The sequence below is a fragment of the Carcharodon carcharias genome, chromosome 21 (assembly GCF_017639515.1).
Source record: "Carcharodon carcharias isolate sCarCar2 chromosome 21, sCarCar2.pri, whole genome shotgun sequence".
Lineage (NCBI taxonomy): Eukaryota > Metazoa > Chordata > Chondrichthyes > Lamniformes > Lamnidae > Carcharodon > Carcharodon carcharias.
In genome coordinates, this window is record NC_054487.1 from 31,464,658 (window position 1) to 31,481,250 (window position 16,593).

General features: G+C 46.2%; 1 protein-coding gene across 3 annotated transcripts in view; it reads right to left on the reverse strand.

Moving 5' to 3' along the window:
* LOC121293122 (structural maintenance of chromosomes protein 1B-like) overlaps positions 1 to 16,593 on the reverse strand; it is a 185,253-nt gene that overhangs the window by 103,299 nt on the left and 65,361 nt on the right. For all 3 annotated transcript variants that reach the window (XM_041215814.1, XM_041215815.1, XM_041215816.1), the window contains exons 15-16: positions 12,059 to 12,165; positions 2,703 to 2,844 (exon numbers count right to left, since the gene is read on the reverse strand). In XM_041215814.1, coding sequence (XP_041071748.1) covers positions 2,703 to 2,844; positions 12,059 to 12,165 — 249 coding nt within the window. The remainder of the gene's footprint in view (positions 1 to 2,702; positions 2,845 to 12,058; positions 12,166 to 16,593) is intronic.

Genomic DNA, 16,593 nt, shown 5'->3' on the forward strand with positions numbered 1-16,593 from the left:
GCTGAAGTTGCTAAGCTTGCCTCATCTGTGCTGATTTGAAAGAGGAGATACAAGTAATATGCCAACACCCTATTTGAACTACCATCAGACACGCTCCTTCCCTAATGCTCATGGCTCTATCCACCCAAATCAGATATCTAGGACTTCTTGCTTGATATGTGTGACAGCGATGATGCTGAGGATTTTTCCACCCGTCTTGGTCCTCTCTCCAGCATTAAGGGTGTTATTGTTCTGCAGAAAAGAGGGACAGAGTCAGTGAGTGTATGTAAAAAAGCTAGGTGGAAATGCGTGGGGCCCATGATGAGAGTGGATGTGGAAAGAGATATAGAAGAAACAAGATGGAATAAGGGTGGGGAAGTAATGAATGTAAGAGAAAGTGTGTGTGACATGAAGTGAGTAAGGAGTGGTGGAGGTATCAAGTGGTAGGATGTGAGAAGAGACTGGTGATAGCGTGCGATGTGAAGGTAGAAAAGTATGCACTGAATATGTTTGGAACGAAAAAGAATTATTTAAGTGTGTCGTTGAGACTGTATGTCGAAGGAAACGATGCAGTGGAAGTAATAGTTGACCCATCCTTGCAACTCTTCTGAGGTCACGAATCCACTTTCCTCAAGAGAATGTTGCCATTGATCCTATTGGCCACCTCTGTCCAGACCTGCCTTACAGTAAGGTGCTGGGAAAGACCACGTCCCTTCCTCCACTTGGGCCTCCGGGAAGACATCAAAAAATGGGGTTCATCTGTGTTGTCACAATCTTTTCCACCATTCTTTCAATGAAGATATAAAGTACAGTTATAAAGTGAGGGGTTCAGAAGCCTGCCTTTCAAATATTCATGAGGCCCACAAGTTAAAACAGCCTAGGGGCCACGCTGACTCTATCCATCCGGTTTTACTGTGTGCTCCATGAATTTGAATCAAGCTTCTCATTTTTAAATTCATAAATCATTTATATCTCTCAGATTTCCCTGTCTGCCACCCTCCCTCCCTTGCCGTCCACTCTTTCTTGCTCTCCTTCCCTATTCCCTTCACCACCCTCCATCTCCAGCTCCTGCTCCCTTTCCCTTACCATTCTGGTGTTATTGGTTCAGCAATATAGCAAATGTCTCTATGCTTCAAGCCTGCTCTGGCATCCTCCAAAGATTTTGATTTCCCCTCCAAGGCCTCTAACTTTCCTCTGTCACTTACTATTCTCTACCTTGCCCCTCTCCTAGGCTACCTCAGCCTCACCCTCATAGGCCTCTAACGTTGTGCCAACTTGCCTCTCTCTCCCAGTCTCTAATCTTGATCTAATTGCTACCCCCTTCACACCTTGGTCTACAATTTTCCTTGGCTTTGATTTATATCTTCTCTCTCACCACAATCTCTATGCTCTACCTTCCTCCACAGGCTCTAACATTCCCCCTACCTCACTTACTCTGACTTTGCCCTTTAACCTCTTCTGGCTTCCAGGAATTACTAAAAGATTTACCTAAACAGAAAGCACAAATGGGCAATTCTGGCAAATTAAATTCATTACAAATAAAGGTAAGGTGTTTTGAATTGAAAGTCAAAAATGGGAACATGATGATGCCGAAATTAAGATTACGCGCTGTGCAAACAGTAGGTACTTGAATGGTGAGGCCAAAAGCTGTTCCAAAATTCGGCCTCATCTATATATTTGGGGTGAGATCCTGGCACCTGTCTACTGGCAGCTTACTCCATGAGAAAGATCAATTTCCGACCACCAGCAGCAGCAACTCACAGCTGAGTTCCAAGTAATGGGTTGGATTGCCAGTACTATGGAATCAAGGAAGCATTCCTGCTTCACCTAGCTCCACAGAGTGATATTTATGTTAAAAGTTTAAAAAAAATACTTATCCTTCAGCCAGTGGCCATCAGGGCAGCAGAAAGTTTTGAATAGGGGTCTTTCAATGAACGTTAGTTAAGCCCTTCATTCACATATTTAAAGACCCTAATTCCTCACCTTATACAGTCTTCTCTAAAAATAGTCCCTAAAAATTTAGCAGGGTGTCTAATGCCTGTGCAGGTTGGGTGCCAACAGTCCACTGCTCAGTTGCGCTCCTTGTATGTTCAAAACAGGGGCATAACATATACCAATTTTTACCCGTGAAACGTGATAATCTGGCTGGAGAAAGGGATTGGGATGGGTCCGTAAACTCAGAGTGACAGCAGATTCAACACATCATCCAGTAGCAGTGCATCTGTACTTTGCAAATCAAGTAAGTAGGTTATCCAACTAAATTTAATGCCTAACTTGTCTTGTAGCTTAAGAAAGAAATCTGTCCAGAGATTTGTGTGTAAGTAAACTGAAGAAGAGGACCATAAGACGTAAGAGAAGTAGGCCATTCGGCCCATCGAGTCTGCTCGCCAGTCAATGAGATCATGGCTGGTCTGAAAATCCTCAACTCCGCTTTCCTGCCTTTCCCCTTAACCATAAGATGTAGGAGCAGAAGTAGGACATAAAACTGATGTAAAACTGAGTATGAAGTAAAACTGTGGGTCAGTAACTGGAATACAATCAAAACTTCAGCTGATCAACAAAAGATATTTTGAGAATTTTTTTTAACTGATAAATTCAATGTTTCTGCAATATTAATAAAACTCAAACATTAATGCAGTCACTGAACTCATCACTTCTAAGAAGTTAGAAAGTTCATTAATGTACTTTCATGTAACTTCTAAACAAAGTTAACTGCTCATTACCTTCTTTAACTTGGCTATTTCTTGTTCATCTTTTTCAATAGCTTCCTTCCACTTCTGGATTTTTTTGATATCTTCTTCAATTTGGCTATATGAATATTCCAGCTGGATCGTCAGCCTTGTTTTCTGATTCTCAAACTCTGATCTGCAATGTAGGGAGAAAATGCCTTCAAGATGGTAAAACATCAATCTTCATAAGAATCTGTTTTATATAAGACCATTGGCTTCCAGAAGAGTCTAATGACCGATCACTAGTACTGTAATATGTAGGTAAACGCTAACAGTGTCATCTTGGGCAAATTGTTGTATTCACCAGCTGGCCAGTAATCTGGTGGAGCGGAATGCTAATCCATTCCAGAAAATTCCCAGTTGTTATTCCATTAATTCCAGTGGAATGAAAATCCAATAGGTTTGACAATGGGCAAGTGATCCTCTCTGATAGCTTACTGCCCAAATGTGTCGATCAGGCTTATCCTGATCTACCCGGCCCGCCAAATATTTTTTGGACATAAAAGAACGTAAGATTTGAAAATGCTGTGGAGCTGCTCATCCTATCATAGGCTGGTTTCTCCCTGCATTATCTGCTGATAGGCTAACAAGCAGCAATCAATGAAAAGGTAAATTTTCAAGGGAAGTTCCAGAGCCCGCAGCAAAAGAGGGGGGCTGCAGTGAGAGTGGGGCCCATCAGAGGGGGAGTGTGTGTGTGTGTGTGTGTCATGGCAGCACTGACAGAAGTTTGAGCACAAACACATGCGGGTGGGGGAGGGAGAAAACAGCCCAGCTAATGGCCAAACATGTCAAAGATTGGCATTTTACCGCAGCTGAGAGCTTTTAGCTTGGGCTCAGTTGACATTCTTGGAGTCAGCTTAGTCAAGCAAATGTGCCCACTCAAGCAGCACTAATTCCTCACAGTGCCAATGATTGCTCCTCTACTGCTAACCCCGCCACGCGCAAAATTCAAACTCAAACGTGCGCTATGGGGCTGCATGGACTGCGCAAGCCTGAGGATCCTGTTGGGAAAGGTGGCCATCGAACACTGACAAAGGTCCTAGTCCCTTGCAATGGAGCCTTGGAAGGAGCGACTGCCATAGAAATTGATGACGGCAGTAATTTTAACTGCTAACGGCAATGGATGCCCACCGAGTCCTCGTGGTCCCGAATCCCGCAAAAGGTGGCATATATGCGTGACCAGTTCCCTTGACATGCGCAGACAAGGGCGACACTGGTTCTTGCTCATCTGCACGTCGCACATGCGCTGTCTGTAGATTCTGGGTCTAGCGATGTGCCTATGAACAACAGCTCTATGGAGTTCACCCTCTGCATGCAGAGGATGCTGTGCCACCCCTTGGTCATCAGGGTTCCGCTCTTCCCTTTGGCAAACCAGGCACCTCCATCACATTCTTCTCCCTCTCTCCTGCTATAAGCGATCAGACAGACAGCGAGATCACCAGACTCCATGTTCCTGATTGTCTCGTCACTGCAGTATCAAAAAGAGAAACGAATGGGTCAGCAATTGTCTTCCAAGGACCACTCTTGGTCACGTCATTGCCTGTGGCTGTCTCTCAAGGCCCCTTAACTCTTGGTGGAGTCCAGGCCACCATATGGATGCTGAGTGTTTAGTACACATGATGACTCACCATGCCCACACCCAGCAAGAGGAAAAAAATACTTGACCTCATCTTCACTGATCTGCCTGTAATAGATACATCTCTCCATAACAGTATCGGTAGGAGTCCTTGTGGAGATGGAGTCCCGTCTTTGCACTGAGGAAACCCGCCATTGTGTTCTGTGGCACTACCACTGTACTAAATGTGATAGATTTCAAACAGATCTAGCAACTCAAGACTGGGCAAACCATGAGGCGCTGTGGGCCATCAGCAGCAGCAGAATTGAACTTAACCACAATCTGTAACCTCACAGCCTGGCACATTCCCCATTCTACCATTACCACCAAACCAGGGGATCAACCCTGGTTCAATGAAGAGTGCAGGAGGGCACTCCTGCAGGAGCAGCATGAAACATAACTAAAAGTGAGGTGTCAACCTGGTGAAGGTACACGACGGGACTAATTGCATGCCAAACAGCATAAATAGAAGGCGATAGAGCTAAGTGACTCCACAACCAACGGATCAGATCTAAGCTCTGCAGTCCTGCCAAATCCAGTTGTGGATGGTGGTGGACAATTAAACAACTCACTGGAGGAGGAGGCACTACAAATATCCCCATCCTCAATGATGTGGGAGCCCAGCACACCAGTGCAAAAGATAAGGCTGAGGTATTTGCAACAATGTTCAGACAGAAGTGTTGAGTGGATTATCCATCTCAGCCTTCTCCCGAGTTCCCCAGAATCACAGATGCCAGTTTTCAGCCAATTAGATTCACTCCATGTGATATCAAGAAATGGCCGAAGGGACCGGACACTGCAAAGGCTATGGGACCTGACAATATTATAGCGATAGTACAGAGCACTTGTGCTCCAAAACTTGCCGCGCCCCTAGCCAAGCTGTTCCACTACAGCTATAACACTGGCACTGACCCAGAAATGTGGAAAATTGCCAGGTATGTCCTGTACACAAAAAGCAGGACAATCCAACCCAGCCAATTACCACCCCGTCAGTCTTCTCTCGATCATCAGTAAATTGATCAACAGTGCTATCAAGCAGCACGTGCTTAACAATAAACTGCTCGCTGACGCTCAGTTTGGGTTCCACCAAGGCCACTCAGCTCCTGGCATTATAGCCTTGGTTCAAACAAGAACAAAAGAGCAGAACTCCAGAGGTGAGGTGAGAGTGACTGCCCTTGACATCAAGGCAGCATTTGATGGAGTGTGACAGCCCTAACAAAACTGGAGCCAATGGGCATCAGGGGGAAAACTCTCCTCTGGCTGGAGTCATACCTAGCACAAAGGAAGATGGTCGTGGTTGTTGGAAGTCAATTATCTCACTGCCAGGTCATCAGAAGTACCTTTAGTGTCCCCGGCCCAACTATCTTCAGCTGCTTCATCAATGCCCTTCCTTCCATCAGAAGGTCAGGAGTGGGGATGTTCGATGATGACTGCACGATGTTCAGCACCATTCGTGACTCCTCAGATACTGAAGGCCATTCGTGTCCAAATGTAGCAAATCCTCGACAACATCCAGGTTTGGGCTTTTTTAAAAATTCATTAACGATATGAGGGCATTGCTGGCTAAGCCTGCATTTACTGTCCATCCCCAATTGCCCTTGAGAAAGTGGTGGTGAGCTGCCGTCTTGAACCGCTGCAGTCCCTGACAAGTGGCAAGTGACATTCACCTCACACAAGTGCCAGGCAATGGCCATCATCAACAAGAGAGAATCTAATCATTGTCTCTTCACATTCAAAGGTATTACCATCACTGAATCCCCCACTATCAACTTCCAGGAAGTTACCTTTGATCATAAACTGAAACTGGACTAGCCATATAAATCCTGTGGCTACAAGAACAGGTCAGAGGATAGGAATCCTGTGGTGAGTAACCTACCTTCTAATGCCCAAAACCTGTCCACCATCTGCAAGGCACCAAGTCAGGAGTGTGATGGAATACTCTCTATTTGCCTGGATGAGTGCAGCTCCAATGCTCAAGAAGCTTGACACCATCCAGGACAAAGCAGCTCGCTTGATTGGCACCCCGACCACAAACATTTACCATCAACGAATAGTGGCAGCAGGATGTACCATTTACAAGATGCACTACAGGAATTCACCAAGCCTCCTTAGATAGCACCTTCCAAACCCATGACCACTCCAATATAGGACCACAAAGGTAGCAAGGCACATGGGAAATGGGAACACCACCAACTGGAAGTTCCTCTCCAAGCCACTCACCATCCTACTTTGGAAATATATTGCTGTTCCTTCACTATCGCTGGGTCAAAATCCTGGAACTCCCTTTCTAACAGCGCTGTGGGTGTACCTACAACACATGGACAGTGGTTCAAGAAGGCAGCTCACCACCACCTTCCTGAGAGAAATTAGGGATGGGCAATAAATGCTGAAGTAGCCAGCAATGACTACATGAATAAAAAAAATGAATACAGGTGCAGAGTGTGTAAGCAGGATGCTTGCCAGGCCAGGTGAGAAGAATGCCTGACCTGTGTGGGTGGTGAGTGGTGCCACGGACGCGATGAGGACACATTCTGCAGGGCAGATAAAGGTGTGTATGAGAGAATGAATGGTGATGTCCCTTAAGCTGGCAGTGAGGAGAACCCTGTGGATGTGTAATAGGTTTATGAGTGTGTGAGTTGGGAGTAATGAGAAACAGTGATGTACCCTGGCGGGAAGGAGATCAGTCATCCTCTTTCGACACTGGGTGGCTGTCCTCTTTTGCAGGGCATTGGCACTGACCACTGCTGCCACTGCTCCCAAGCTGAATTGGTGATGTTGCTGCCTCTGCTGTGGCCAGAGCAGGGCCAGATGACATCACGGCAGGCCTCCAAAAGGAGTCCCAAATACGCGTCACTGACTCGGGGTGTTGGGGGAGAGGTGGGGGGGGTTGGTGGGAGGAAGTTGCAGTCTTCTTGCCTTTCAGGTCCGTGTCTTCTGTGTAGCATCCCCCCGGCCACAATGGCAAGTTTTCGCGTCGCATCGTCCACATCTCACCTCATAAATTATGCAGTCACGGGAAACACACCAGATCACTGGTGGCAGGCCTCTGATTGGCCGCAATACCACCTTGTCGCTTCCTCACACCGGGCGCCATATTTATGCAGCCACATGCAAACTTCTCAATGCTTACAGTCCAGGACTGCTCCAGTGAAGACACAGCCCTGAAAGCCAAGAAGAGTGTAGCCCCTGATTCAGTGATACATCCCTGGGATGCCTTTTGGATGGCGTGGAGGCCTATCGAAGTTCCCTAACCAACTCTGCCCACAGGAGTCCCATCAGTCTCACCATTCCAGCTTGGGAGGTGGCGGCAGGGTTGGTCAGTGCCAACACTGCACACAAGAGGTTGGCCATTCAGTGTAGAAAACAGATAATCGATCTCATCCGTGCCACCAGGGTAATCTTGTACATAATTGCTCTCTCAATGCTACTCTGAGCCCACTGTTCTGTGTTCAACATGGCTGCCAAGCACTAATAATCTCCACTTTCTGTCCTAGGCACATCTGACACATCACCCTCAGGCATCCATGAGCCTGACCCCAGCGCCGAGAGCACCTCGGATGAGGACCCCGAGGGCAGCACCATTGAAGACCTGTCACGGCGCTCACCCACACCCTCCACCAGCGTAGTGACACACACTTCGGTGGGATCTAGATGTCAAGTAGCCTCGCGATCACAATCTGGTGAGCATACTACACAAGCAGTTCCACAGCAGGCAGAGACAGGGATATCCTTTGTTGCCAGCACCCAGAGGACTGCTGGAGGCATGGAATCTGCTGAGTCCGAGTCAGATGATAAGTCTCTGGACTTGGTCCTCAATCAGTTGCTGAAGCTGCAAAGACAATCATGAGAACATCAGGAAGGGATGTCTGGTGCACTCCTCAGATCGCAAGGGATGATGAAGGAGTCCATCCGCCTTCAGTTTGAGATGATAGTACCGGCATGTCAATTAACCGAGGTCAACACTGACAAGATAGTGGCCGCCATGGAGACCTTGGTCCAGGACATTAGTCCTGCACTACTGCACAGGCTGATGCCATAGTTGGCCTCCAAAAGTGTCAATGCAAGAGGGGTGTGGGGCAGCTTGATCTCATTCAGCTGCCGCTTCTCCTCAAGGAGTCAGCCAGGGACTGTTTGACATCCATAAGGTGGACCAGCAGCTCAACACTCCGGGGCCATCTACCCAGGTGACTCTGGGAATGTCCGGCCAATCTAAATCCCATCTTCCTGTGAGCCCCACAGCTCCAGCTCCACAGATGAGGAGGGTGCAGCTGTCCCACAGCAGGACACCCAAAGCAGACTGGGGCCCTCCTGATCCCGGCCCTCCAGAGGATGCAAGTCATCAGAGGCAGGGCATCCCAGTCAGCAGGCTGCCTCCACCTCTGCTGTGGATGTCGGGGGAGTACCAAGAATTAGCGGCAGGTTTAGGAAGGTTAAGAAGATGTAGTTGCACAGCCTGGGCACGGGTGTTAATCGCTTATACATAATGTGCACTATTGTAAATGAGCATTCAAAAATGTTTCCTTGCCTATGACTCCCTGTTATGATAAACAGTGTCAGTCAGATATGAAACACTGGTTCATGCACAAGATAAAGGCAGATTTCTCAGTCTTTCAGAGCAAAGTGATGGTCCGGCTTCACACTCACTGGACACATTAGTGATGCCTGCACCTCGATGGTGCTTGTCATTGCTGCCAGTTTGTCATGGGCAGGTGTCACAGAATTCCATTATTCTCTCTTGTGTGCTCTCAGAGCTTTTGAGATGGGACTGGCCCCTCATATCTTCAGCATCTTTGTCCGGTGACGGTGTGCTCCTGAAGGGGACAGGTGCTGAAGGCTGACAAAGGGTCAGATGCATTTAAAGTTTCATGGCTGTGTCTCCATTATATGACCCCGATCATAAAGCATAAGCGAGCTTCCCTCAGCCAACTGTGCCAGGCAGATGTCAGATATTCACAGGGGCAATGTGAAGAGCTATGGAGTGTCCTCACTGCATGTCATCATCATCCTCCTGGAATCATGTGACTAATAGGGCCTCCACTGCATCTCCATGGCGTGAGCCTGAGCACTGAAGGTATGTGCGCTGCCATCATTCACACAGGAGCCAAACATTCACAGATGCAAGGTGAGGATGCCAGGACTGTCATCAATGAATCTCATCATCTTCCTCCATGAATTGTGCAACTATGAGGGCCTCTCAAGTGCACCTGCCTCATCTGGCCAGTGCAATGACCTCATCGCCAGCATCCTCACCTTCGACAAATACATCACTGTCATTCCCTTTGATGTCCTCCTCATCGAAGGAGACGTGCAGCTGTTCCATCTCTTCCTCAGCCAGGTCCTCCCCCATTGCAGAGCCAGATTATGTAGCGCGCAGCAAGCTACAATGGACTGGACTGCATTGCAGTACTCCACCAGACCTGACAAGGCACCGGAACCTCAGTTTCAAGATGCCTATCATTTGCTCCACCTAAGTCCAGGTTGCTGCATGAGCCTCGTTATACCGTTGCTCTGCTGCAGTCTGAAGCCGCCACACAGCTGTCTTCAGCCACATTCTCTGTGGGTAGCCCTTGTCCCCGAGGAGCCAACCCTGCAGCCTCTGTGGACCTTGGAAAATGTCAGGGATCTCAGACCTGCTAAGGATGTAGGGGTTGTGGGCGCTCCCTGGAAATCGTGGGCGGACCAGTAGGATGCAGTTGTGGTGGTCACACACCAGCTAAACATCCAGCGAGTGGAAGTAGTTGACTGCTTGATGTAGTTGAGATTGATGTAGTTGACTGCTTGTTGCCACAGAGACCTAGATGCCATGTGAGTGCAGTTGATGGCACCCTGCACCTGTGGGAAACCTGAAATCTGTGCAAATGCCAGTGCTCTTGCTTCCTGGCTTTCCTGATCCTGGGCGAAACGCACAAAAGTTCAGTTCATGAAGATGGCGTCTATAACTTCCTGGATACACTTGTGCATGGAAGCTTGTGAGATCCCACACAGGGCACCTGTGGAGCCACGGAAGGAGCCATTGGTGTAAAAATCGAGTGGCTGGGTCACTTTCACCGCCACTGGCAGTGGATGACTTCCATGTCCTTGTGGCGCCAAATCCTGCAGCAGGCGGCATATGTGACCGACCACTTCCCAAGACATGCGCAGTGTTCAGTGACACTGGTTCTCAGTCATCTGCAGGAATGACAAGTGCCATCTATAGAACCTGGGTCTAATGAAGCACCAACGAGCGATGGCTTTCTGTGGATCTTCAACTGCACGCACAACAGGCCTTGCCGCATCTTCATCCTGAGGGAGGTGCTCCTCCCTTTGCCAAGCAAGGTGCCTCCACTACACTTTTCTTCTTCTCTACTCCTTGTAAGCCATGAGGCATACCACTAGGTCCATATGTCTGATGTTCTCCTGTAGGATCAAAGAGAGAGATGTGTGGGTTAGCATATGTGTCCTAACCTCTCTTGGTTAAGTCTGAAGGCCCCTTCACGCATGCAAGAGAGTGCTGGCCACCGCTTGGATGGCTAATGTGCTTTATGGCTGTCAAAACCCCACCCACTTCTACCCCTCTTCACATGACCAATTGATGGCAGCTTCGGTCCTTGGACTGCATGTTGTGCTCTCAGCTCAGGCATTCTCCTAACCCACACTGCAAGGCTACGCTGTTACCTTGAACCATGAGAGATACTGATCTAAACCTTAATAAAGGCATTGCAAGGGGCTCTGAGCACCTCCACCAATGACTGCGCCATGGCCACCTTTTGCAAGGGGATTCTACAACTTGCCCAGTTGGTCAATTGTTCTATTGCCCCCTAAAACGCACATTAATTTGCAGTCTGAACCCGAGGGATGAAAAGTTCTGGAGCATTTGGTGGCACATTCTACTTTTGCATTGTTTGAGTGGGCAGAAAACCTTCAGAGGCCTGACTCCAAGCATGTAAATGGAGCTGCTGTGGAAGAGTGCTCACTTTTGATAAGCTTTTCCAAGTCCGTGGCCGCTTCCCTCCACCACCCCACCCCCGGCATGTGTATGTGCACTTCCTTCACTCCTGAGAGGAGTGTACGTGAGAGAGAGAGAGAGAGAAAGATAGAGTGTGCGTGTAAGTCTGGCTCACTTCCAGTTTCAGGGTTCTCTTTTACCCTCAAACCCACTCTCACCATGCGTGAGGTTGAACGATTGAGCACCCTGAGACTGGGATTGAGCCAGAGACACACACACTAATCCACTTGCACTCTAATGGTCATCTTTACTTATTACTCATTTTAAAAATTATCAATTTATTGTTTTGACATTGCTTTTGTTGCTCAACAAGTTGTTTCTTCTCATATCTCAGCTTTTAAAAAAAAATTAATGTTTAATGTGCCAAACCTTATCCTTTTGAAATTTGCTCATCAGCCCCTTGAGTAAGAAAAAAATTGAAATGTTGTGGCCCTCCGGACATGAAAAGGTTGGACAACAAGACTGGTGTAGAGGAACATTTACTTTAATGTCTCATGGCCAGGAACACAGCAAACATTACTGGTTTTTCAATCTAATTCTTAATTTTGTTATCCTATAATCAGATTTAATTCTTTGCAAAAATGTCTACAATCCGCAGAGTGTGCAGTTCAGCAAATTAAATTTGAAAATACTTTAGCAGATTGTATATACTGTAGAAATTTTCATATACAATTACATTAAATGCCTGTTGTTCAGTTGCCCCATTATAGCTAAGTGCATATTATGCATATTATTCAGATAGCGAATAACCTTTTCTTTTCTATTTCTTCCAGCTGCTTCACATGCTCATCCTCGTACTCACGAATATTTGCTACGCCAATCTTGGTACAAAATTCTTCAAACACTCTATCTTCAACCTGTTTAGAACAGAATACTAACTATTATTCTGAATATACTTTTCCCTTCTAGCATCATTCCTTTGATCTGTAAACATTATGCAACCGTTGCAGATAAGTCTACTATCCCAACAGACTGGGGTAGGGGAATTTTTCACTTTTGGCAATAGGTGGTGAACCGGAAATTGCAGATTAGCTGCTCATTATACATCCCACCCAATTTCCTTTTCCATTGACTTCAGTGAGATCTAGAACCAAGTCGATCCACATCTGCCAGTTTACAACACATGCCAAAAGTGAAAATTGGCTCCAAGATGTTTAGCCATTATGAAAACTAACACTTGAACCTGGAATTGGGACTATTCCTTAACAGCTCTTTCATTATTGGCATAGTCATTTTCTTCTTTTCCATTTTCTCCTCTTCTCTCCCGTACTCCCATGATTCTTTGAGGGCATGATTCCACACATGAGGAGGTCTCTAGTATCTCTTTCATGTGCCCCTTCATGTATGTATCAACTTACCTTCTCATCGAGAGCAGAGGTCGGGAACTCCAAATCCTGACAGACCTGGGAGTTTCCATGCAAGCGCAGACTGGGATCAAGCTGCACACATTTTGGGAAGAGAACGGGCTGAGTGTGCCTGGGCAGGAAGGGAAAATGGTGCAAAAATCTGGGTCATGTGACCAGGAAATTGAATACCTTTGGAGATAAGAGTCCCAGGCAGAGGACAGGGAGAGGGGACAGGAAGAGGTCCTAAAACAAGAGTCCCAGAGAGGGGGAAAAAACAGGAAGAGGTCCCAGTTAATTTAAAAAGGGAGAATCAGAGAAAGAGGCTCCAAGCAGGAAAAGGGCTACAGTTAGCAGACTTTAAGTGAAGAAGGCTGAAGAGAAGCCCTGGCAATCGGAGAGTGCTCAGGAAAAGTCCTGGAAATTGGAGAGGGCTCTGGTAAAGCCCTGGCAATGGAAGAGGACAGCAGAAAGTTGGTGACTCCGAGTTGTGGGCCACTGGGTAAAAGGCACCCCTCTGGAGCAGTAAGTGTTTTACTCCATGCAGCCACTGTGCTTGTGAGTTGGTGCTTGAGTGCATACTCGGGAATCCAGGGAACGGAATCTCGGGAGACGAGATTGGAACATCATGAGGAGGGCTGTTGTTGGCGCCTTCCGAGTTGGAGCAACTTTTTGAGAAAATTGCAAGGCAAAATCTTTGAAGGTGAAGGCTAGAATCCTTCATGAGAGACAGAGTTTCAACGAGATTGATTAGCTCACAAGAGTTTACTAACATCCGGGTGGTTGTTTAGAAATCTGTGCAATCTGTCTTGGTCGCATCTGCCATTTATTGTAGTGTGATGTGGTTAACCACAGTTTGCCTGTTAATTCACATGTACCTCACGTTTACCTTGAATGTTAGAGTATAAGATAGATAGTGTAAATTGTTTTCTCTTTCTGGCCTTGAATCTCAAGCTTTGTCTACTTTAAATAAAATGCAATTAGTCCCTAACCAGATCTTTCCCCTCCCTTTCCAAGTCCAGGGAAAAAAGCAAAAAATTGCAAATGCTGGAAATTTTACAAAAACACCTAGGGTGGAAGTTTACGACCCCGTTGCAGCTGGGGTGGGAAAACAAAATGCAACAAGCCATTCAAAAGTCCGTTGACTTTGGCAGGTCCGGAATATCCCGCTGGCATGAGGGGCAGTAAAATTCCACCCATAAAATATAGAAATACTCAGGAGGTCAAGCAGCATCTGTACAGAGGACAGAAGAGATGACATTTCAGTTATGGACATATCAGAGGCACATTATAGCTTAAGCAGCAAATCCAAATAGGCAAAATAGCCAATCAATCTATGCAAGATTTATTTCATAAACACAGATAGAATGAACAGATAGACTGAAAAAGAAGTTTACCATAACTAGGTTTAGCTTGATAAGTTATCTTTGAGATAACATCTTGGAAATGGAGTTTTGTGCCCCAAAAATGTTAGGAATGGGTTTGGGGACTGGCATGACTGAGACCACGGGACTGGAAATTTGAATTTCCCCCACAAAAAGAGCCCCACACAAACTTCCAATAGACTGAAAAAGGTTTGAGCGGTGTTACAATCCCAGCTGCTGTGAATACTGAAGATCCCTGGCTTGATGGATCCTAACTTTTTTTGGAAAAGGTGGAGGAAAGTTACCGAACAAATTCATAGGAGTATGCTGATGAACTTGAATACAAAGAGTAAAAGTATTTATTAAAACAATAAAAAATGAACTATATTCCACCTGACAAAAAGATTAGAAAGATCTCAATACAAACACAAGACGACAATTCAAATTCCCACTATTTATTTTACCCCAGCAACATCTTTAGACACATAAACCAGTGAGGAGTTACCATTAGCTTGACACAAAGGTTTCTCGCTTCGGACTAGCACAGTCGCACACTGTTTTCTTCAGGTGAATTCCTGAGCATTCACTTGATGCTTCTCACCCAACTTGTACCTCTCCCCAAGACACCCAAAAACTGCACTCTTAGCCCACTTTTCCATCAAGTGCAGAGCAAGCAAATTAGTTCCCTAAACTCAGTTTTCCAATAATGCTTCTGCTAAACTGAACACTTTACTGAGTCCCATAACTGATTACTCAGTTGACTACTGTCCCACTAGCCTTGTACATACGAACATATGAAATAGGAGCATTCGTAGGCCATTCAGCCCCTTGAGCCTGCTCCGCCATTCAATACCATCATGGCTGATCTGTTTGTGTTTTGAATTCCACATTCCCATCTACCTCTGATAACCTTTGATTCCCTTGCCTAAGAATCTACCTACCTCTGTCTTAAAAATATTCAATGACCATGCCTCCATTGCCTTCCGAGGCAGAGAGGTCCATAGTCTCACAACCCTCTGGAAGAAAAAAATATTCATCTCTGTCCTAAAGGGGCAGCCCCTAATTTTAAAACAATGCCGCCCCTTTCTGGATTCATCCATAAGAAGAAACATCTTTTCCAAATCCACTTTATCACTACTGTTCAGGATCTTGTATACTTCAATCAAGTCACCCCCCACTCTTCTAAACTCCAGCAGAAACAAGCCCGGTCTGTCTAACCTTTCCTCATTAGACAGCCTGTTCATTCCAGGTATCAATTTATTAAACCTCCTCTGAACCACCTCCAAAGTACTTACATCCTTCCTTAAATAAGGAGATCAAAACTGCACACAATATTCGAGATGTTGTCTCACCAATGCCCTGGATAACTGAAGTATAATATCCTTACGTTTATGTTCAATTCCTCTCGCAATAAAGGCTGGCATTCCATTAGCCTTAATTACTTGTGCCTGCATACTAACTTTTCGTGACTCATGCCCTAGAATCTCTTTGCACCTCGGAATTTTTGCAGCCATTCTCCATTTAAGTAATGCTTTGCTTTTTTATTCTTCCTGCCAGAGTGAACAATTTCACATTTTCCTACATTATACTCCATCTGACAGATTTTTGCCCACTCACTCAACCTAACTATATCCATCCGCAATCTCCTTATGTCTTCTTCACAACATACTTTCCTACCTATCTTTGTGTCATCTGCAAATTTACCTACAATGCTTTCACTCTCCTCACCGAAGTCATTGACATAAATTGTAATAAGTTGAGGCCCCAGCACAGACTCCTGTGGGACTTCTCTCGTCAGATCATGCCAATCAGAAAAAGACCGATTTATGCATGTTTACTGCCAGCCAACCAATCTTCTAACCATGCTAATATGTTACCCACTACACCATGAGCTTTTGTTTTCTGCATTAACCTTTGATGTGGCACTTTATCAAATGCCTTCTGGAAATCCAAATACAGCAAGTCTACATGCTCCCCTTTATCCACAGCACATGTTACTAATTCAAAGAACTCCAACAAATGGTGCCAGTGTCCCCACAAATCAGAACCCACTTCATCCACACCAGTCTCTGAGCCATGCATTCATCTCTCTAATCCTATTTACCTTATGCCAATTTGCATGTGGCTTAGGTAATAATCCAGAGGTTATTACCTTTGAGGTCCTGTTTCTTAATTTGGTACCTAGCTTCTTGTACTGACTGTATAGAACCTCCTTCCTTGTCCTGCCTATGTCGTTGATACCCTCATGGACCACGACGACTGGATCCTCCCCCTCCTCCTGCAAGTCCCTCTCCAGCTCTGAACAGATGTCCCAAACCCTGGCACCAGACAGGGAACACAACCTTCTGGGCTCTCACTCTTTGCTGCAGAGAACAGTGTCAATCCCCCTTGCCATACTGTCCTATACTACCACAACATTCCTGTTTGCTCCCCCTCCTTGACAGCTTCCTGTACCATGGTGCCATAGCCAGCCTGCTCATCCACGTTGAAGACCTCACTTTTGTCCACACAGGTTGTGAGCATCTCAAGCCTGTTTGATAACTGCAAAGTCCGAGGCACCTCCACTACTGCCTGCTTG